The sequence below is a fragment of the Syngnathus floridae genome, chromosome 3, assembly GCF_059516105.1.
Source record: "Syngnathus floridae isolate MCC-2025c chromosome 3, RoL_Sflo_1.0, whole genome shotgun sequence".
Lineage (NCBI taxonomy): Eukaryota > Metazoa > Chordata > Actinopteri > Syngnathiformes > Syngnathidae > Syngnathus > Syngnathus floridae.
Genome location: NC_142415.1, coordinates 7,255,573 through 7,279,838, shown reverse-complemented (window position 1 = coordinate 7,279,838; position 24,266 = coordinate 7,255,573). Strand labels below are relative to the sequence as shown.

Below are 24,266 nucleotides of genomic sequence, written 5' to 3'. Positions count from 1 at the left end.
GACAATATGACATCATCTGACAATGATGGCAAACCTGGAGACAGTCCGTGAATGGCAAAAACTCAATTTAAAAGCTCATAAAGATATAGTTAGCTTTATTTATTTATTATTATTTTAATTTTGTTTTGACTATGAGCAATACTTTGACACAAACCCACCTAAGAGACATGAGTATAGGGTATCCTCGGTTTACGACCTTGATCCGTTCCCATGTGTGTGATGTAAACCGAATTTCAGAACAGGAATAAAACAGTAATAATAGTAATAAAATGAAACAGTACAGTAGTAAAAGTAATAAAATAAAAATCGAAACAGTAATAAAACCATGCATAAAATAAATGTTTTGGTTGCACTCTACCTGAATGTTTAATTGCCTCAATGAAGAATATCCTCTTTGCTATTGGCTTAAATCATTGTACACTTGAAGCTGACATAATTACACCGGAGAATGGAGGCATTTAAGTACGACAGGGATATTCTAAAACAGCTCTAATTTATGCAAGTAAATGGTACATTGTTGTAAAACTTTTAAATGCATCCAATTAAAAAAAAAGTGTCTGAAAAGACAAAAATATCCAGACATTTAAAGAAAAAAAAACCTCACTATTTTGATAATAATAAAATCATGTTTATCATATCAAAGTCTATTTCTTTGTATAATTGTAGGCCTAGTAACCGCTAATTATGTTACATGGGTCGTACTTCTTTCTGCTACTGATACCCAAAGGACACAATCAGCCGATCACAAATTTGCTGAATCAATGACCACAGCATGTGTAATAAATGCACTTTGTCACTTGAGGTCAATACTAGAAGTCATTTGTGATGACATTTTGCTTGGACCTCTGAATAAATTGGTGGTTGGGTTGTGTGGTCTCTCTGACAAGACTGGTGTGTATCCTTCAAAATGCATGCACTTTGAACTTAGATTGCTGCATTCCATTAGTTTACCACTCTATGGCAAGAAAAATCTACAGTCTCTTTAAGGATTTGACTTTAATTTGACCAGTTTAGAAGAAAACTTAAAAATAACATGGTCATTTCTTTACAAGTCAGCTTTTCACCTGGCAGTCTTCCAAAGGCAAGGGGAAAAAACACAAAGCTTGAGAAATGAAGCCAATTATAACAAGTGTCTGCAATTTTACACAATAATTTCTTAAATAATTTAAGTTAAAAAAATGCTATGGTTTGTGACAATCATGTAGTACAAATAAGGTAGTAAGAACGAATCTGAATAGTACATGGAAAGAAATCAGCTTGTCATTGCTTATCACATCTACTTTGTATGCTAATTTGGCACCACATTCCATTCAAATGTCAAGTTTGTTGTTTTTGTGTTCCGTGACTGAAACACCTCCCACAGACAATGCACACCTCATAGGCTGATGACTAAGTAGACAACCTGCGGTGGAGTCATTATGGCAAAATATGCTTGCCAAACAAGCTGTAGAAACCTCTATGCCTCCTCACTTAATGTCCATATGTCACTCATGCAACTTGGGTTTTGCGCTAAGAGAACTACCTTTACAAAAATGTGTGAATTTTACAGTAAATTTCCTCTACAAAAAAATAGGGGTCATTGTGGTTGTTTGGAACAAGAAAATCTCTAATCATCCATTTTCTGCACCGCTTATCCTCATTCAGGTCACGGGTGACCTGGGGACCATCCAAGCTGGCTTGGGCGAAAGGCAAGATACAACCTGTACTGGTAGCCAGCCAAACCCAAGGCACATTTAGAAACACGAGCATTCACACCCACATAAGGACAATTTGGCGTCCTCGTTGAACCATTTGGAATGTGAGAGGTGCCTTCAAACCTTGAATACCAGAACTGAGGATTCGCTAAATGCTAAACACTTGACTTCCATTGAGGGTGACGTGGCAATCAATCCTCCTTTTTCAAAAGGTTTAGTCTATGATCAAAGGGTACAATTATAGTCTCTGTAACAAGACGATGTTGGCACGTTACTTTGGTAATGTTGCAGTGGTATGCTGTTATTCTCTCACTCTCTTTAATATAAATTCGCAGCAACAAAACACTTTTCTTGGGATAATTTTTTTTTTAAAAATCTAATCTTAATCTTTCTGGATGAGGTTGTGTAGCACCTAGCCATATGTGCAAAACAGTATTATCTTGATATTTTATGTACATTTTAAGAAAGCTTAGTAACAGAAATCCATATAAATCATTGTCATTCCCTAGATTTTAGAGCTGGCACATTGTCCAAGATCAAAGCTTGGTAACAGAAATCCATATAAATCTTCGTCATTCCCTTGATATTTAGAGCTGGCACATTGTCCAAGATCAAATAAAAATGTCTCGTCTCAAGAATGAGTTTGTTCTTGTCATAAAGTGCAATTTTTGTCAGACGTTTGTTTAGGCGTACCACGGTGCATAGCAAGATCAAGACGGTGTGATCCGGATATCAAAATAAATTGTAAAGGTTCATGAATAACCGTTATCCGATTGGAAGTAGTGAGGATGTCCTGCTTGTTTTTGGTTTTAGTCTTTCCGTGTGGTGGTCGAGCAAGACGAGCAGCCCTTGATGTTCAAACAGCCATGGTTGACAGGAGAGCCATGACTGACACACCAGAGAAAATGAGTAGGGCCTGAAGTAGGGAGTCCCTGCAAAACAAAAGCTTTAACACTCAGAATCAGAGGTACGAAACACATTCTAGTTATGGTCAATGTCATATGTATCAAACCTCAAACTGGATTCTTCAAGCAGGTCAGGAACTACATTCACCAAGGCTATGTAGAGAAAGCCTCCAGAGGTGAATGGGAGAATCCAGAAAGTCGCATTTTCTGAAAACAGTAGTTCAGTGCTGTAAACTCTCGTGATGTTTGATAGAATGTAATCACAAATTTGGAAAATATCCTACCTGTGCCTTTTGGTGACTGAGAACATAAAGCAAAGCAAGCCCCTAGGACACCAACCAGTGCGGTGTACAGCTGCATACGGGCGGCACTCCACCGATCGAACCCAGCTCGGAGCAAAATGGCAAAGTCACCCACCTGTGGACAAAGATAACTCGTATTGGCTGGAATGGCAGCAATTTAAGGCAAATGTAAGTTAACCGAAATCAAAGACTATTTGTTCAACATATTCAGGTGCAGGAATCTCACCTCGTGTGGGATTTCATGGAGCAAGATAGCAAAAGTGGTAAGAAAGCCAACCTGCAAGCAAAGTAATATTGGTTAAATTCCTTTGACTACTCTGCATATAATGAAAACTCTGGAAAACAATCTCTTAAGCCATAGCATTCATGTTATGTGTCATATGGCTATAGTCTGTACAAGAGCACTAGTGAAATGACGTGCGCGTGTGTGCGTTTGAGACATTGAGCTAACTTCCTCTCTGGCACATACATCCACAGCTCCTGCTAACAACCGTATGTCATGCCAGCTGGACACATCTTGTTCCAAAAACGATATATGGTGATTTACTCAGTACATAGCCGTCCGAATTTCTGCTGATGAGCCCATTTGCAATTTAAGAGTGATACAAGTAATCTGGGGGAAAATAAAATTGAAGTTTAATTTCAAATTTTGAATACATTTATAACACTTGGTAATGACGATATACGTATGTACAATAATTTTTTCAATACTGCACTGCAAACGGGTTGAAATACTGTCAGTTCATATTTAACTTTGTCTTAAGAATAATTGACTGCAGAAATTAGGAAGGGGAAGACGCAGTAGTCATGGTAACCAATGTGACCTACACCGGAACCTCGATTTTACATGGAATTTGGGGTCCAGAATTTGGGAATCGCGTGAAACCCGAAAGCGTGTTGTATAGAAAGTCTTGTTTTTAGAAAAAGGCATGTTTTTAGGCAGCCGAAGCGGTTCTTTGTTCCGTTAATTAACGTAAGGCATGTTGTTGGGTAGCCGAAGGGGTTCGTTTGCCGTGCATCACCTTGAACGCTCCACACACATTGAAGCCTGACATTTTATTAAAAGAGATGCAATACGCAGATGACAATATCAGGCAGATTGAGCAATACATTTTGATGCTGTGTGATTTGGATGGAAGAGAGAATAAAGCCGCCACTTCTGCTACTGTGTCCGGCTACGCTCTTTGACTTGTGAGTGACTGTGTGGATTAGGTGCCTCTGCGAACTTCCCCCTTTCCGAATCAAAAACAATCTTAGCTATCCATAACACTGTAATAAAGCAGTCATAAAGACCCAACAGCCTGACTACTTCTTATCTAACACTTTTAAATTGGTCACAGGAAAAATTCATCAAATCACTAACGCTAAGGTTTACGCGCTAGTCATTTAGCTTCCTACGGTTCTTATATTATCCAGTTAAAATACTACTTGAAAATGTATTTACACTCAAAAAAATTGGGGTCCATTACCAGACCACGTTAGACAAAGTTTCGTAGGACCCAAGCGAGCAAAATAATCAAAATTTAGGGTAGGTGTATATTGTTAGTTTACCATGCTGCTTCTGCTACAACAAAGATTTATTATTTACAGCACCAAAAGACCCAGATTCTACCTTTGGCTACTATGTGACATGGGATTCTAGTTAAGGTTAGCCATTTTTTAAACCAATTAGAAGAACATTTCCATAGTTACAAACGTGAGTTTAAAACCCGACAATAAATCCAAAAATAGGTTAGATTTGGGTTGGGTTGGGTTGTTTTGTTAGAATGGATCACTAACATTTGATGGCTGAAGGACCTCGTGAGTCATGAAGGTAAGTATCCATTTCATGTTAATAGCCACTTAATTCATTTGTTAGTTGGCTATTGGTTCAGGGAAAACGGCATTTTCTTTTGTGGTGTATTCAAAAGCTTTTTGTATGGTGGCGGCCATGGACTTTGAAGTGCATGACTGTCGCTGGCTCTATTTACATTTTAAACAATAACAGCTTAATCAATTTGTAGCAATAGCAATAAAAGGTATAACACAGCTTGAAAGAGAAAGTGTCTGGGAACTAAAGCAAATTGGCCTTTATCTGATTTCCTGAAAAGTTGTCATTTTGAAAATTCCACCCAACAGCAACGATACATAAGTGGCACTTCTATCGTTTTTGCATTGGTGTCATTCATTATCATCACTGTGTTCTGCTGACTGCCTGATCTCTATACACAAGCAAAAACTAAAGTCAATAGAAACTTGCAGTCCTTCGCTTCCAAATTTTCCCAAATGTATTTCTTTTGGCTGCATTCCAGCAAGAATAAATTGTTTATTACGTCCTTTTTATTTGTGTTTTTTTCTTATAGACATATTAACTTCAAAATGTGGTCCTTTATTTGTTATTTGTGTATTTTAACTAACTACATGAAGCAGTTTGAGTTCTCTCTTTGAAAATTGCTGTCATTGTTTGAATAAAATCCACTTACTCGTTACATTCAATTATGCAAGTACCGTATTTTCCGGACTATAAGGCGCATCTAAAAACCTAAAATTTTCTCAAAAGCCGACAGTGCGCGGTGCGCCTTATATATGGACCAAATTCCTAAATTTAAACTGTCCCGAAGCATTGTGTCATGAAATCAATCGTAAGTGATCCGCTGAAGACTATGAATCATGAATCAAAAAGACTATGGATCATTATTTTGTCATTATAAAGTAATTTGTTGCGTCTGAAGTTGAAATAAAAAAGATAAACTGGAGAATGATTTGATTTGGATTAAAAATCTGACATATGCATTAATGGTGCGCCTTATAGTCCGGTGCGCCTTATGTAAGGTCAAAGTTTTAAAATGGGCCATTCATTGAAGGTGCGCCTTATCGTCCGGAAAATACGGTATATAAAATGCTGTGCCTGGCTAATGTCACCTATGAGTTGTTCACAAGAATGTCTAGTCAAAATAATGTGAGGGGTTAACATATTTTTTAATTACATGCACAGTTGCTCACCTTCTTGCTTACAAGGAAGCTCCCTGCGACAGCCAGTCCATGTGTAAAGTTGTCAATGCAGTTGGCCAGTAGATTAAGGTAGCCACTTGTCTGAAATATAGAGCAGTTATCAAGGTGATAAAATTGGATTTGGCTAAAAGTTGTAAGACATGAACAGATTCATGTGTATCAAGCGTGATTGGCAAGTTCTGTGTCTATGGCTTGGATAGCAGATGCTTGAATTATAAAGACACGAGTTGCTTTACTCCATTAATAAAAGGTAAACAGTTTAGAATTCGGTGCCATCACACGTCGCAGGCTTACCACAGCGTCTTCAGCAGAGGTGCAAGCAAAATTTCATTACAAACAAGTTCTAGTATTCCTATAAGATACCAACTAAGAATATTGCACATACACCTTGTAGCCACTGATGCAGCAAATTTGCGATTCGCTATTCTTATCCCCTTTGGCGATCCGTAGCAGAAAGCCCTACTAGACCTACGAAGATGTAGAAATATTTATGTTTTTGCATATTATTGATATTGCAAGTGGGGTTTTAGAATGACTGAACAATGGGGAAAAACATAAAACTTTTTCACACTGTCCTTCTAATTAAGAGATCCATGGCATATGACTAACTTGTTTTGATTTACCGTATTTTCCGGACTATAAGTCGCTCCGGAGTATAAGTCGCACCAGCCATAAAATGCCCCAAAAAGTGAAAAAAAACATATATGAGTGGCTCCGGAGTATAAGTCGCATTTTGGGGGCAATTTATTCGACAAAATCCCACACCAAAAACAGTCATGAACGAGCAACAACAGGCTAAACGATAGGTATGCTAACGTGACAAACACAAACAAAGAGCTGAGAACGGGCCTGACGTAACATATAGAGTGATTAAGGAAAACTATTACATAAATAACATGTTTATAAAACCATCGGTGTCACTCTAATTCATTAAATAGCAACAACAGGCTAAACGATAGGTATGCTAACATGACAAACGCAAACAAAGAGCTGAGAACAGGCCTGACGTAACATATAGAGTGATTATGGACAACTATTACATGAATAATATGTTTATAAAACCATCGGTGTCACTCCAATTCATTAAATAGCAACAACAGGCTAAACGATAGGTATGCTAACGTGACAAACACAAACAAAGAGCTGAGAACAGGCCTGACGTAACATAGTGATTAAGGACAACTATTACATGAATAACATGTTTATAAAACCATCAGTGTCACTCCAATTCATTAAATCCATCGATCGTTCTTTGTCAACAATGGGTGCGCGCGGCTGAGGGTGCTTGCACTTCAAAATATTCCACAGGCTCATATAACGAAAGATAAACTATATTTCAAATAACTATAATATAAGCCAATAATATTATCAAACCATCCGTGCACTTTAAATCCATTAAATCCATCGATCAAATTCCTCGTCCTTTGTCAACATCGCCGCGCGTGCGCCCTGACGTCAGGCTTGTCTTTATTCCACAGAGTGTCTAGTATATAACTATATTGTAGCGTTAACAAAGTACAAGGATAGACGTGGGTTTGGTAAACGGCTCTTTATTAAACAAAACAAACTTCCAAGCGTGTGGCGGCGTGGACTTCCAGACAGACCGGGCGTGCGTAATGGCCATGTCCGAGCCCCGCGCACCGTTCGCGGATAACCACTCGGCCGAGCGCCGGCCTCCGACTCAGTAGAGTAGGACCGGGCGTGCGTAAAAGCCATAATAGTTTTTCAAACCTTCTATGTCACTCCAAATCCTTAATTCCTTCAAACTCTTTGTCCTCCGTGTCACTTAGAAATGATGCCGGTAGTCCTTACATGGATACGTTTGTCCATTATGTAAACAACCGCCGCGCCGCGCTGTGCTACTGACGTCACTTGAATCCATTGGTACATTTCGGTTCTCAAAACTTTCTTTCTGCTGCTCGATTATTGTTTTCAGCTGCATATTTTACAACTTGAAGTTTGTAACCTGCAAAATATGAGTTTCTTTTTGGTGCCATTTTTCTTAAGCCCACCCAGTTGATGAGTCACGGCCAACGGTGAAATTTAGAGCGCCCTCATCCAGTTTCGTCTGAAAATATAATTTTTTTTCAGATGTAGTTTTTTGTTTTGTTTATTTGGTTGTTTTATCAAAGTCAAAGTCTGCTTTGTCGTCGATTTTTTTTCATATACTAAGACACACAAAGAGATTGAATTTACGTTCCCACTATCCCTCGGTGAGATAGTACACATATGCATACAAGCGACACAAAAAACCCAAGAAGGCACAAACAATGAATAAATAAGAGTGTTGAATAAATGATAAATAAACAAATAATAATAAATAATAATAATAAATATAAGAGGAGCAAAAATGGAGCAAGTGTACATACAGCAGCCAGTGGACTTGGATATGGTGCTTTAAAGTGTTAATTGCTTTATTGGATGTTTTCTCTATTTTTCATGTTTTGAATATGTTTAAGATAAAGATATGAAACCATGTGAAGTGATCAACTATACTAAAAATAACATGGGAAGTGGTCAACTATACTTGTAAGTAAGTGATGTCTTAATGATCAAGTAAAAATTTGTGAAACAAAACATATATAAGTCGCTCCTGAGTATAAGTCGCCCCCCCACCCAAACTATGAAAAAAAACCGCGACTTATAGTCCGGAAATTACAGTAGTTGATGACTGGAAATTTGTGGTTTAGACATAATGAATACTCACATTAATCATCATTTAACACTTTGCTGGTGAATGGGATCAGGGAGTGGAATGAGAAACATGACCTATTATAACAGCACCCTGTCCATTATGTAAATAACAAATCATGACCTTTAACAACCCCTTTTGGCTATTACATGAACAGTGTGTTGACAAAAGCATTTTACCACACCTTTTTAATGATCAGCACACCCACAAGCACACAGGTACGCATTTAAAACTGGTCCAATTCATGCCCAGAAAATGACAACTGGGCAAGTCACATTCCATGCTCTTTAAGCTGATGCTCAGTGAGTTCACATTTCTTTGAGTTTGCATCCCTTGACTTTTGAGGCCAAAGTAGAAGATGGCTGATTGGAACGGTACAGACAGTTGTGTTCTATCTACACAAACTTCATTTGTGTTCATCTACTGCACATCTAAAACAAAAGCATATGCTTCATCATGGCCATTTGTTTTTAATTTGTTTTCAGGTACGCAGCAAATGTTTTCTCATCGGCATACATACCTTGACTTTTCCAGATGCTTCCTGCAGACTCTGACGCTTGGAAGATTTCTGTGACTCAGTATGAGTCCCATTTCCATGTAACACAGCAGCCTTTCCACTGTAAACTGAAGATGCCTGCCTCACCGGAGGGGGGGGGGGGGAGGGGGTAAAAAAAAAAAATCATACTTATCATACTCATACTAATCATACTTATACTTATCATACTACTACCCCTTTGGCGTGACACAAACCATTAACAATTGGCCAATTGGCGAAAATGTCTCTTCCAAATACCAGAATGTGAATGTCTGCTTTCATTTACAACTAGAAATATAACATGTTTCATGGAAAACCTAAAACAGTTGTGTGAAGGTATGACTGACTGACGGAAACAATAAGCACCAGACAGAAAGTAATAGGGAGCGAACACATTCTCATCATCGATGAGAGCCTTCTTTTGTGAAGAGACTGGATATCTAAAGGCCTCTTATGAGTTGGCTAAAACATGATGAATACATCATGATTAAGTCAGTCATCCAAAAATAGGGATGAACAACTTTTGGCCCATGCGGCCCTTGACCACACTCTGAGTGAACCATTGATTTAAAAAAAAATATATATATATATTTTTTTTAAAATCACGTTTTGTTTATTTTGTAACACAATGGCGAAAAATCATGGATAAAAGCAAGAATCCAATCCATCTTCCTTCACAAGACTGTCCAAGAGGTTTTACTTCAGACATGCTATTATGAAGTGCTTTAGCTATAAAGTAAAATAACATCTAACTAAAATATCAACTCTTGGGTTTGCTCGTCAGATTGTGTGGGTGACTATTTGAATAAATATACTGCATTGAGGGTAAGCTACAGAACTTACCGTAGAGTTAAAATTCATGTCTGAATGTGACGGCGGATCTTTGTGTCCTTCATGCTCTGAGAACATCATCTCTAGGAGAAGGAATGCCAGCAGGCCAGTGATTACCCATAAGCCCTGTGTCATGTAGTGTTTTTCTTTGCTGGCTGGAGAAAGAGGAGACAAGATTTGTAATAACCAACATGATTCCACGACAATAAGCATTCAATGTACTGAAACAGCGCAGGAGCTCTGTCGTTGGCCAATGTAATGTATTGGAGGAGATTAAAAATGGAGAAAGAACGATAAACTACTACAATTTAAAATGAGGTATGATAGAATGTGTGAAATAGTGATGGAAAGGTGACCCACCTGTAGAGCCAGAGTGCGCCCATGCTTCAGGCAGGAGGTGAAGGAATACATCACCAAGAAGACCGCCGATAGCAAAGCTCAAAAGCCTCTTCAGCTTCTGGTGTCCAGCTAAGAAAAAAAAAAGGCTCTTTGCATATTGAATAAACATTTACAGTAGGGAAATTTACAAATTCAAAAATGAGCTAAACCAGACCTCCAGACCTGGCTCATTAATGGATCGTTCAGAATTACCAAGTGACAGCCTTTAAATAAATGACTGAAAGAAGATCTGTATCAACCAAATTATTATTATTTTGCACTCCCTCCCTGCAAACTTTTACTCAGACTGCAGAATGCAACCATGATACGATGGGAGGGGACAATGTCGAGGGCCACAAACCTCAAGATGGTTTAGTTTACGTTTGATTGCTCTGGTCAACAAATTAAGAATATATAATAATAATAATAATAATAATAATAATAATAAAACAAAGCTGAGAAGCAAGTAAACCTTTGTAGATTTGTTTGCGCTAATTCCAAATTTGTATTTTTTTTTACTAGCACATCAGGTTTTAATTATATTGATGATGATAATGCTAATAATAATAATAATTATCATAGTAATTAATAGGTTTAGGGACACAAATGCATCTCTGTGCTGTTGACCAGTGTTAGTAAAGCACAGCAGTGGAGATAACTATTTGTACTCTAAATTAATGGGACCTGAATTTGCACTGAAGATCCAATATGGATCTTGTATTTGCACTTGTGGTATAGGTTCAATTCACAATAGCTGGGCATATGCAAACAGTCATCAGAAATTGTTTCAATATACTGCAGACCATAGCACCATCTTGTGTAATATGAGTAATACAGGTTAACTGTCCTACCTTCGGTTTTAAGGGCTGCTCCGGCTTCAATTGGAATGACAAGCAAGGGGAAAATTCCACTGAGACCTACAACAACTGAGCCCACAAGGGACAAAGCCCAAACATGAGCATGCTCACTAGCTAGAAAGCCTGCCAGTGCATGGAAGCCTTGGAGGTCATCAGTCAAGTTGGGACCTGGTCTTGCAGCTGTGGCTGTTGCATGAGCCATGGCTGTTTGAGTCATCTTCTGGCCTGACGCCACCTTGGAGGTCAACATCAGCAGATGGACTATGATAAACAGAGAAGATACAGCCCAGCTGGGGCTCCGACAGCCTTGAGTTTTCATCCGTCCCATGGTCCAAAGAACGCGTGTAACCGGTAATTCTGTAACAATAAGCACAATATATATAAATTCACGTTTGGTTTTCCTAATGATATTCTTTGTGAGCTAGCGATATATATGTACCGTAATTTCCGGACTATAAGCCGCGACTTTTTTCCAAAATTTTGGACCCTGCGCATAGTCAGGTGCGGCTTACATAAGATTTTTTTCGTGTTTTTTGTGATGACTTGATCACTTTTACTCTTAACACTATTATATACAGTAAAAGCTACAAAACAAACTGACAAATAACTCGTTTTCAAATCAGACGAGTAAAAACTGGTCAAATATTTAAAAAAAAAAGATATTAAAAGTGAAGACAATTTGCAATTCTAGTAATGACACACGAATTTGATGCACAATTTGTCTTCGCGGGCCACATAGAATGATGTGGCGGGCCGTATCTGGTCCCGGGGCCTTGAGTTTGACACCTGTGCTCTAAACCCTTTCTCTTACTCTGCCATGTCACTCAGATTACACAAAGCAGTGGCGCTGTTTGGACCATCTGCATTGTATTATAAAACCCAATCAATCAGCATTTAAATTCAATTCTTCTGACAGTTTGCTCACCAAAAACAAGTTGTAATGAATGTGAACTTTTAATGCATTTTATTCAGAAGGTTACTTTGAACCTTAAACGGCGGCGCGGCGTACTTATGGATTTTTACGGCCTCCGGCCTCCAGGGGGCGCTCTAGCAGGAAGCAAGAGCGAGACAGGCGAAGAAGAGATAATGCGCCGAAGAAGACGTGCTGTGTTTACATTTCGTGCATCACGCGATCAAGACGGACATTACTGAAAGGAAGCCTTTATACACAAACCGTCATCATGGGGGACAAAAGAAATGCATATGATGCCGCTTTTAAGCCAAAGGCAGTCGATGTTGATGACATTATCTTGTGTCTACTCTGGAGCGTACTTATGGATTTTTACGGCCTCCGGTCTCCAGGGGGCGCTCTAGCAGGAAGCAAGAGCGAGACAGACGAAGAAGAGATAATGCGCCGAAGAAGACGTGATCGTCTCGCGCATCACGCACACACCCGCATTCACACAAAGACAGGAAGCTTTTATACACAAACCGTCATTATGGGGGATAAAACAAATGCATATGATGCCGCTTTTAAGATATACGTGTCGCTTGCTAGTTTAATGTAATTTAGCACTTTGTGCATGAATAAGATTAGCATGAACAGACCCTCTTCACACTCGAAGAAATGTATAATTGCGACGACGAAAGAGAGACTGAGAAAGTGTGAGGCGAAGGATATCTAACGCTATTCCAATCGGACACTAAGGAGGAAGACTTCGATGGTTTCAGTGCACAGGAGGAAGATGAAGACGGCTCTTTTTTTACTTTTACTGGTATGTTTTTTTTAACCAGCCCTGTTAGTGCTGTGCTACCGTGTTGCTGCTGTGTTGCTGCTGTGTTACCGCCGCGTCTCAGTGACTTTGCTGTGTTACTTCCGTGTTGCTGCGGTATTACTGCCGCCTCACAGGCAGTGTTTGGAAAGAAATGTTAAGGTATGTTATTAAAGCTTTAAAAAAAACTTTCTGTGTCCAGTCTTTCTTTGCTAATAACTCGCGTGCACACTTCCGCGTTGCTGCGGTACTACTGCTGCGTCACAGGCAATGTTCAGAAAGACATGTTCAAGTATGTTATTAAAACGTTTAAAAGGCTTTCTATGTACTGTCTTTCTTTGTAAAAAAACTCGTGTGCACGTGCGGCTTATAGTCCGGTGCGGCTTATGTAAGAAAAAAAAAAAGAAATATCCCTGAATTTTAGCTGGTGCGTTTTATAATCCGGTGCGTTTTATAATCCGGCAATTACGGTACTATATTCTCAGCACAGGGAATATGATAGTTGCGCGTCGGTTGCACGAAACATTAATAACCACAGAGAAACTGTGCACTCGCAGTTAGCCCAATAGTGTGCGTTTCTTTGCCATGGGGATCTACCATGCGTTTATGCAGAAAATCTGAGCAAGAACACAGTCTGCGGCAACTTCAGAATGTTCTTTACACTGTAAAGAAAATAAATAAAGCAGGTACATATCATTTTGTTCACTATGTTCTTATGCTTTCTTTGACTTGCTGCCATGTCCACTTCACAGTGCTGGACCATATTTAATACATAAATACATTACCATTACTCTATCGATATTTATTACATAATAAAGCACTTAAAATTAGCCAAAAATTGAACTCGTTTTAACAAATCTCTCATAAGTGCACAGACTTAACTCACGGACTAAATGCACACCTTGAGTACCATTTTTCAATGTATTTAATGTTTGCATCATGCTCAGCAGTGAAAAATTAGGCACTGGGTTTTAGAATGAGTGTTCTTACACGTCGACACTGTCAGCAATTTTCTGCTGGGTGTTTTGCTGAGGCTGCCACGTCAAATGACACTCCATATGCTCCCTTTTATGTGAATGCGTACAAAGCTTAAGATGAGAGCCTGGGTTAACAAAAGATAACCCCTTTTGTGGTACCGCTTATCTCCGATTGCAGTTTTAGACTTTGTCGATCCAGATCATGTAATCAAAGCATGGCTTCGTAGTATGCCCCACACAGTAAAATGGGGTGAGCTTTAGACTTCAGCTGCAGAAAGTTGATCATTTGGCTTAGCAATGAACCTGGTAGTCGATACTGCTAAATTGTATGAAGTTATTATTGTTCATCAAGTTTGTTTAATATTGCTAAGGAAAAAAACAAGACACAAGAATTGATTACTTGTTGATTTAATTGATTAATTTGACACCTCTGGTCTCAATATTGGCTAGTTCACGCATGAACACATTGAGTGTACAATGTCTGTTTGAGAGGAAAATGTTTTTCCGTGTCCGTTGTAATTCTAATCTCTCATTTCTATCAGAACTTGTGCATGGCACTGCAGAGCAACTGTCTACAAAAACAGGTAACAGCAGTGACGATGCTCGCGCTGCTAGCAACAGAACAGATAACAACAAAAGACATGGAGAAGGAGCCACGCCGTTCAAGACCAATTAAACTTCTGACACTGACAAAAATGAATGCGCTTATCGGCAGATGTGTTGTTGAGGAAATGCTGTCATTGGCAACGATGACGCATTCTCCTCCACAGGCCTAATTGCTAAAATACCAGTGAAAGGAGGGACATGCAGTCATTTGTCGCTCTCTTCAATGCTGCCCTAAGACTGTACACAACAAAAGCTATCTTGGTGTGGCTGCTCATTGAGTAGACCCGCCTAGTGAAAGAGATGTCAACTTGAACTACGCAGTTGAACATTAGTAAAACCTCACTTTCCGTACCTTCTAAAGCAGTGATGACAAGATCAGACCCACCACATCATTTTATGTGGCCTGTGAAAGCTAATCATGTCTTAACTGCCACAATTCTTACATTTTTACAAACATTTTTAAAATGTAACAAATAACTGAGATTTTGCAACCTTTTTGTAACCAACAATAATTGAAACATTATCCTTGATTTCTGAACTTCTTAAGCACAATGTATGGGGACGGGTACTTTTTTTGATATGGATTGATTTCGGTCGGTACTAACGATGTACCGTGTTTGATGTCAGTGCGCAAGTACAATAGTAGTCAATTTTCAATAACACACGAGTGTACCCACAATGAGCAGTGTACCCATGGTAATATGACATAATGAGCAAGATTTGCTTGCAGCCAAGCGAAACAAATACACTATATGAAGTAGATTGTTGTGATGGCAAAGCCTCACACTTCCCAGCATGCTACACAAAAGTCTCAATTCTTTTTTTTTTTTTTTTTTAAATCAATTTAGCTTTTCTAAGGGACTACGTTTTTTATTGTTAAATTAATTTCATTACATAAAAACAAAGACGGGTTTACAGGAAAATGCTAGATTTCAATTTAATTTAATAATAAAGAGCCCAAATGATACTTTCTGACTTTTTCAACAGGAAATGTTTACCTTTCGCATTTAAATAACCCATACAGAAATACTTCCATTATGGTTTTATTTTTCTACTTTTACAACATTACTGTAAAGGAATTCAATAAATACCATGATATGAATTTCAGGCCATAATCTCTATGCCCTCAGTCTAGGTTTGAAGTAGTCAGATCCAACAAAAACAAGGATTTTTTAAAACATTTATTTACATGTTACATATATGCTCAAAGAGCATGTAAAGTACCAGTCGCAATTTTGGAAACACCCTCTAATTCTGTGTTGTTTATTTTCATTATCAAAAAATCCCAGAATTGTAGAGTAATACTTAAGTCATCAACATTATGAAGAAATCTTGATGGATTTATTTGGTGAATTAAAACTTGACTCAAAATAGAATACTTTATGATATAGAGTCTTCAAATAAGGCAACTTTTAACTTTGAACAACTTGGTGCTGTCAGTCAGCTTTATGAGGTGGATGATGCTTTATGACCAGGAATGACTTTCAATAAAGTATGGGCAGATGAATGACTGGATGTTAGGAGCTAGTGCTAAATGTGTCCTCATCAGTTCTATTTTTTAAAAAAAAAAGTAATTGTAAAACGATTTGAAGGAAATTCTTCATGCCTGAAGTTGTATGCATAACTTGTAAGTAGCTGAACTTTGATGGTCAAGTTACAGTACAAACATTTGAATGTGATTCATTAACTGTGATTGAACTGAGATTTTATTTTATGAAAACGCTTGAAGATCGTTTTCCAAAGCAAGATGTGTGGCAGTTTGTTTGTTTTTTGCACAACACTGAATTAAAGCATCTTGCTCAAAGTTTATTTATGTAGAAAATACTTGAATGTAAGCCGACAGAATAACATCCAAACATTTGTTGACAAGGTTATAAAATCAACTCTCATCAGCCTGACAGTGTCAAGGACTTTCAGGGAATAATTACAGACCATACTGCAAATATTTAGAACGAACCATGCATACTTAATCAAACATTCACAGTTGCAAAATGAGTATTGGCTTAATGAGACTTTCGTTATCAGCGTTAGTCTAAACTAGTTTCCATGCAAGCGCGTCAAGTTAGCAAGCTAACGCTAGCACGATAAAAACACTGGCGTGCTAAAGTCAAGAGCGACGACGCATGAAATAAGTGCGCTACACAACACAAGCATCACTTGCACTAATTAAATGGTGACCATTTTACGATTCAAATACCTTATGGTTTAAGCAGTCTTTGCACCAGAGTGTCCCTGCCATCCAGGCCAACTTCATGGAAGCTGCCTTCTTGCGCCGCACACTTGACAGGATCCCTGTCTAGCAACCGAAGGCAGGAATACTCCGGCCGCAGCTGCCTTGGAGAAGCACAGCAGACAACCCCCCCGCCCACCTTTTTTTTTTTTTTTTTTTGCTCCAAGAGCCACGTATGAAGTTCCTGCAGGGGAAAAAAGCTGGCGAAGGAGAAAAGGAAGTATGACAAGTTGATGATCACGCCCCACAAAACGAAACAGTTTGGGAAGGAATACTGTACATGCTGTGTCGGCATGTGCATAATTTTTGAAAATTATAGACTAAAAACTGCCCAAAATCAAAGTGAAAATTAAAAGACTAATTTTAAAAATATGATTGAAATATACGCACGCACGCGCATACACACACACACACACACACACACACAGTATTGGGCAAATTACTTCCAAAATGCAATTAGTTACAGTTACTAGTTACTTTTCCCAAAAAGTAATTGACTTAGCAATTTATTTATTTATTCATAAATGTAGTTACTAGGGATAGTAATTATTGATGTAAGCAATGTTGCATCTTCAGCTGAAAAACAAAGAAAACAGCAAAAACATACCAGGAATGGCAAGTTCCTCATTCAAAGTTTCCCAAGCCATCTCCTGTTTAGTTTTGTCCCGGTATTATTGTTATTGTTATTGTTATGTATTTCTTACTCAATGCTTTATTTGTTGCTATGTGCTTTATTTATTATTCTCCTCTGTTTGTTTTTCATCTGCAATGTTCACTTTCGTACTATTTCTGTGTGAGCTACTAATACCGTATTTTCCGCACTATAAGACGCACCTAAAATCCTCCAATTTTCTCCAAAGCCGACAGTGCGCCTTATAATCCGGTGCGCCTTATATATGGACCAATATGGATTCGTGGATGAGGACTAATTTATTAAAGTAAGCTTTACGTGTTTAATTTGTGTGTTGTGTGATATTAACATTTGAGCAACGTTGAGTTATTGATATATTGTTATTGTTTTCACTATTTCGAGTATTACTTACTATATTGTGATTGGAGTAACGTTTGAGCAATCCCAAGGGATGAAATTGAGTCTAAGTCTGAAAAGCTAACAATTTTAAATGACTGCAATAAACACAAGCTGCAGCACCTAACGAAAAAAATAACAATGACCTTCAATGCTATACGCCCCGCCGTCCGCGGATGGCTGGACACACCGGTAGCCCCCCCCGTACGCAGATGGCCGAACACACCGGTAGCAGCCTCCCCCTCCGGGTCAGCGGATGAGGTGTTCGGTGGATGCACATGGTAGCAGCTCCCCGCCCCACCCCCACCCCCCCCGTCAGCGGATGAGGAGTTCGGTGGATGCACTTATGAACCTGAGGTTCGCTACCTCCAAAAAGGTTAAGAACCACTGGTCAAAGTCTAAGCCTAAGAAGTATTGTACAATTAGGGATGAGCACAGACGGCGACGGGTATCATTGTTTTGTGACACAGTCCTTGAAGCTGATTGGCTGACACGAGGTGTTTTTTTGTGTTGCGTGTGGACGTGTCCCAAGCAGATAAGTAACGTGCCACATTCCACGGTTAGTGACAGAAATGGTAAAAGTCTTTCAAAATATCTGTAGATGTATTTCTGCAATGAAAGTGACCAGGCCTTGAGCCACTTTGATTGGCGGGAGTCCAAATGGCTTCTTCCACCTGTGCAAATCTTGGAAAATACCCAAAGAAAGAAAACTCCATCCATGCACAAAATTAGACTGCGTTTTACACTAGACTTGAGCTGGGCATGAAAATATAGCCAAACGAGTGTGTTGAACAAGACTGCCTTTTGACTTCAGCCTTGGCAATGTGTGATTTGTTCACCGAAGGCTCTGGAATTTGCCCTTCGGTTCGTACTTGATGATCAATGACTCATCAACAAGTCTGGTCTCATTACTCTCCTCATTGCTCTTCTCTCTCTCCACCAAGAGCTCCTCAGGCGACTCTTCTGTGAAGCTCCTGAAGGATGCGGACGACACTACTCTCAACGGACTGATCCGGGACAGTGACGAAACTGACAGGAGGTGGAGCGGCTGGTCCACTGGTGCAGCCTAAACCACCTGGAGCTGAACCCGCTCAAGACCGTGGAGATGACAGTGGACCCTTCGCCACTTCCACCCCTCAACATCCTCAGTAATGCTATTCTCACCACAGACACAAGTTCCTGGGATCCACAATCTCGCAGGACCAGAAATTGACCGGCCACGTAGACTCTTTCTGGAAGAAGGCCCAGCAGAGGTTGTACTTTCTGGGACAGCTCAGGAAGTTCAAGCTGCCACAGGAGCTGCTGAAAACCTTCTACACCACATATGTCAGAGTCAAGGCCCGCGGGCCACATCCGGCCCGCGAGAAGGTTTTGTACGGCCCCTGGGATGATCTTGATTTATTATTAGAACCGGCCCGCAGACCGCAGCAAGCCGGCAGCCCGCAGATCTTTCACACGCACCAATACTACATTTCCCACAATGCAACGGTGAAGCACCGAGCAGTAGGCTGCTTGATTTCAGTGTTTATTAGCAAAGCAGTCGTCAGCATAACTGTAAAATTAACCCTCAGATACCCATCATAAATGGCAAAAAGGAAGGTGGACACTGAGAACCGGGGGTTTCAAACAAGGTGGGAGTCGGAGTATATGTTCGCGGAGGTAGCTGGAAAATCTGTGTGTCTTCTGTGTGGAGAAAGTGTGGCGGTACTGAAAGAGTATTATCTGAGACATTATGAAAAGAAACACGCGGACAAAAACAAGAATATAGACATGGAACAAAGGCTACAGAAGGCCGAGGAATTAAAACGAGGCCTCAAATCTCGACAGGCTCTGTTTTAAAAAGCCAAAACACAAGGCTAGGCTGCTGTCAAGGCCAGTTTTATTTTGGCAGAAGAGATCGCTAAATTAGCCTGGCCATTTACGGAGGGGGATTTCATCAAACTGATTAAAGTTTGTGTTTTTACTCAGTTCAAGTTTAAAACTTAAAGTTTAATATTTTTTTTCACTGCATGTTACTTATCCTTGAGGAAAGTGTTGTTTTTGATTACCAGATTTCTGCACTTTATTTTATTGTATTTCAATCCAATTATATTTTAAAAATATTTCAGTTGAGTGGATGATAGAAAATTGCTATTATTTTTTTTCTTTGAAGTAAATTTAGCTCACTTTTGCTAAAATAGAAAATATAGGTTACTGATGGTGCCTTGAATAATACAGGTTTCTTTCATTTAATGTTCATGTTATGGGGATTTTTATATAAAGGAAATTTGTCTTTTCTGTCTGTTGAAAATTAAAGATTATTGACAAAGCCATAAGAAAATATTGCTTTATTTATCTGATCATATTGGAATATATTTGTTAGGTTTTCAGTAGGTTGAATTAGGTTCACTAGACTACATGCGTCATTTAAAAAAAAAATTCAATGAACATTCGATCAGTCCGGCCCTCGGCTTGTAGCTAAATTTTTTATTGGGCCCTCCGTCCATTTGACTTTGACACCCCTGTTCTACACTGCTATCATCCAGTCTATCCTCTGCACCTCCTTCACCGTCTGGTTTGGATCGGCCTAAGGGATACATTGTAGTTCCATTAGGTAGACATAATAGCGCAAATGGGAAAAAAACGTGAAACAATCCTAACGTTTAAAGTAGAAATGGATGGAGGGATGGTTTGTTGACTTGGAAGTTGCAAATTTGCCCACGGAAATGTGGCCACTGATCATTCTGCACTGTGATTTTGTAGTCATCTTTTCAGCACTGCCACTCATAAGGAAAGTAGCAACAGTGTTGATCTTAATTCCGACAAAATCAGGAAAAAAAAAATACGTCCCAAAGACTGTTGAACATCAAGACTTTCAAAGATACTTTTGAAATCCTTCCCAGCTTCATAAAGGTTAACATTTCTTAATCGTAGTTCACCTGAGAGCTCTTTTTTGCAAGACATTGTTCCTTTCGAGAATAGCTAACCCCAAGATCCCTCCCTCCATCCATCCATCCATCCATCCATCCATCCATCCATCCATCCATCCATCCATCCATCCATCCATCCATCCATCCATCCATCCATCCATCCATCCATCCATCCATCCATCCATCCATCCATCCATCCATCCATCCATCCATCAGTTTTCTGTACTGCTTGTCCCCACGGGGGTCGCGGGCGTGCTGGAGCAATATCGCAGCTGTCATTGGGCAGTAGACGGGGGGGACACCCTGAACCGTATGCCAGCCAATTGTGGGGCACACAAAGACGAACAACCATCCACACTCGCCCTCACACCTATGGGCAATTTGGAGCACTCAATCAGCCTACCGAGCATGTTTTGTGGAGGAAATGGGAGTGCCCGGAGAAAACCCACGCAGGCACGGGAAGAACATGTAAACTCCACACAGGGAGGGCCGGAGTAGGAATCAAACCCGCACCCTCTGAACTATGAGGTGGACGTGCTAACCACTGCCCAGTGTGTCACCTAACCGCAAGATAGGTTGTGTTATTTTTATAGGGCAGGGCAGCACACCGAACCACAAAGACATACTGTGACCTAATTTCAGCCTGGGAATATTCATTGATTGGGATGGGGTTGGCAGGCAGCATGAACCAAAATGTTTTTTTGACGTGGGTGGGGTTGGACTCGTCCTGATGCATACCGATTTCGGCCTGTGATAAACTGGCTGTTCGAGAATCTCCCGAAATTACAGATGGCCAACATGCTGCTGCCCCACAATCTGGAGTCGTCACAGAACCTTTAGGGTTCACATACTTTTTCTGTCCTCCACTGTAAAGTTGCGTTCAATAAAAACATGAAAACATGTCATTGTTTGTGTGGTATTAGTCTAAGCAGGTACTTTTTGTCCATTGATGTGACCGCAAATTACGAGCAATTTCTGTAGTTCATCTACTTTTCTTGTGACCGTATATATTGTGAATAGCTATCACTGTCAAATGGAATTGATTTTCAATGCTGATTAGTCTCCACAAATGTCACCTTGATGAACTGTTATCATAAGTAATTTTATAGAGAGAATTATTATAATAATTGCTGTACTGATATATTGGATTGTTAGCAAGACATTGAGATATTGCCATCATGTAAATATGAAAATATGAAGTTATCACATCCTTGACAAAATAAATTGAATAAGCATCTTGTTGATAGGATGAAAACTAACAATATTTAATGTACATATTCAAACGAATATTCAAATGATTATAGATTTTAAAAGAGCTGTTCGTTTTATGCTCAACAAATATTTGCTTCTTGGCTCTGCTACTAGTTAGAATCGTAACAAATTCTTTATTCTGTTTTGGCCCTAAAGTAAAAGAGGTTGGGTGACCATTACTGTCTCAATTATATGAAACAATTTCCACCCTAAAAACTGGCAAGTTGTACTTACTACAGTTTTTATCTTTTTTTTTTTTTTTTTAACCTAAGCATTTAATAGACACATTTTTAAGACACTAAATTGTGGGGAAATAATGATTTATGTCTCCTTTAATATTTATCAGACAGTTTTATTTATTATTAGACTTAGAAATTAATGTCAAGTATTTTGCGACACCCTGTATCTGACAGACAATTTGCTCTTTGTGGTTTGTGTCAGTTTCTACACGCTCCACACTCCAGACTCTACTTGTTCCCTAAGGGGTTGTTCCCTAAGGGGTTAAATAACCCATAATTGTTAAAATGGTAAAGTCAAGCCACACAACCGCACAACTTATTTAAAAATGCTTTTTCTTATTGTGAAGTAGCGTCAAATTATTATATTGTTCTTTATCCATTATATTCTTCTTCTATATTCTCATTATCCAAACAATCACAAGTTAAAATATTTTCCCAAAACAAGACAAGACACTTTTCAAGCACATTGGTATTTTGTATGATTTTTACAGTGTGTTGAAAATGACTGCATTGTGAGGCTATCTATATATTGGATGTACGGTGTAATGGGGGACTCACCTGCTCTGTAATCATTCATTAAATGTGTCCTTTCTTGAACACTATATTATTCACATTTCTATATACTATGTACATGAAAAAAGTTTTGAATAGATTTTAACTGGTTTAGGTTTGTTTCCGGTGGAAGCACAAGCAGCTGATTTACTATTTTGTATGAATTTCTAATTGAAATAATTGGCTATGTGAGCAAGTAAGCAGATAAAACAGCCTTGTTATTCACACCACAAACGAGCCAAGATCGCAGATCATGATGGAGAAAAAAGTTAACTTCTCTTCTCGTTTCTTTGTGTCTCAGTGTCTGGCCACTAGGAGGTGTATCTAAAATTAATTCCCTGTACTGAGAGCAGGCAAGAAAACATCAAAACGCACCATTTGCATGATTTTAAAAAGCAAAACAAAACACTATGACAAGATTGTAAATTTTGAACAACATAGGATACAACTAACTGTTAATTTTCCATCACACCTACCATAAAACAGTACAATCGAATACAACAAAACTGAAAATAATATATTCGTTTCATTCAGAGTCAGTATGATGGCACATTTATTGATGTTTACTTATGTTTTTGCTCATTTTCAAAGTAGATAACTGTTCATGATTTAGTGTGCAGTACTGAGATATGAAGATAAAAACAGCAGAAATAACACGATTCATATCTGCACTGAATCATCCTTGTCTGGCTTAAGCAACATGAAAAAAAGAGGAACTTGATTGTGCGGAGGGAATGTCCTACTATATGGTATAAATATCAATATGTGCATTTTCTATTTGTACAAGTTGAGTAAACAGTGAAGAGTGTGTTGAAATAAAGTCAATAATGTATTGGAACAGCAGTCTATGCTTGCCTCTTCATACACTCTTATCTTAATCTTTTTTAGTCTCGTGTGTATGAGTGATTGTGTTTGTCCATGTGCCTTGTGATTCACACTCGTCTAATAATATCCCACAGCCTTGGCTGAGAGTTGATGTCGAGGAGTCCAAAGAAAATGAGGAATCAGGAATAAGAAGTGAGAGAGCTGGATGTCCCCGACAACGCATGTCAGGCAACTGTTCCATGTCATTGTGAAACAAATAATGGCCACTGAAACCCTTGCTGCTGAGTGTCAGTCAACAACAACGGTCTTCCTTGTGTGCTGTCCTCCCACAAAAATGAAATACATTTACATTTGTAAAAATAATCATATTTGAACTCAACGCTATTTTAGTCCATAAACCAAGTCATGGACAAAGTGTCATCTTTATGGCAATACAATTTCATTTGTTGAAGAAGGTATGCTACTATTTAATACAGATTTTTTATATATTTTTTTACATGTAATTTCTTTGTTCTGTATTATTCATTCCGAGTTAATTTTGTCATGAACTGGAAAAGATGTAGAATATCATAAAACTACATATTTTTTAAGTTCTTTTATCCAAACGTATATGGTGCTTTCAGTAAATTCACAGTTGTGTTTCATTTATTTCCTTCATCTTTTAAAAGTGTATGACACAATTTAAAAAAAGAATATATACATATACAATAAAAATTTTGTTCAATACAGTTAACCGGTAGAGTCTCGGATCAC

At 38.8% G+C, this 24,266-nt stretch overlaps 1 protein-coding gene across 1 annotated transcript; it reads right to left on the bottom strand.

The window, feature by feature from the left end:
• Positions 1 to 981: 981 nt before the first annotated feature.
• On the bottom strand, positions 982 to 16,868 carry slc39a13 (solute carrier family 39 member 13). The gene is made up of 10 exons (XM_088370482.1): positions 16,678 to 16,868; positions 11,180 to 11,542; positions 10,311 to 10,418; positions 9,963 to 10,105; positions 9,105 to 9,218; positions 5,884 to 5,973; positions 3,128 to 3,178; positions 2,884 to 3,016; positions 2,707 to 2,806; positions 982 to 2,626 (listed from the first exon to the last, which is right to left on the bottom strand). The coding sequence occupies exons 2-10, from the start codon at positions 11,511 to 11,513 to the stop codon at positions 2,551 to 2,553; spliced, it is 1,149 nt and encodes a 382-aa protein (XP_088226608.1). The 5' UTR covers positions 11,514 to 11,542; positions 16,678 to 16,868; the 3' UTR covers positions 982 to 2,550.
• Positions 16,869 to 24,266: the final 7,398 nt, after the last annotated feature.

Excerpts from the sequence above, each read along its gene's own strand:
- slc39a13 (XM_088370482.1), bottom strand. The coding sequence starts at position 11,513 with ATGGGACGGATGAAAACTCAAGGCTGTCGGAGCCCCAGCTGGGCTGTA. Across the intron at positions 3,179-5,883 it reads GCTTCCTTGTAAGCAAGAAG|GTTGGCTTTCTTACCACTTT; the intron begins GTGAGCAACTGT and ends CTTTGCTTGCAG. Across the intron at positions 2,627-2,706 it reads CTTGAAGAATCCAGTTTGAG|GGACTCCCTACTTCAGGCCC; the intron begins GTTTGATACATA and ends TTTGTTTTGCAG.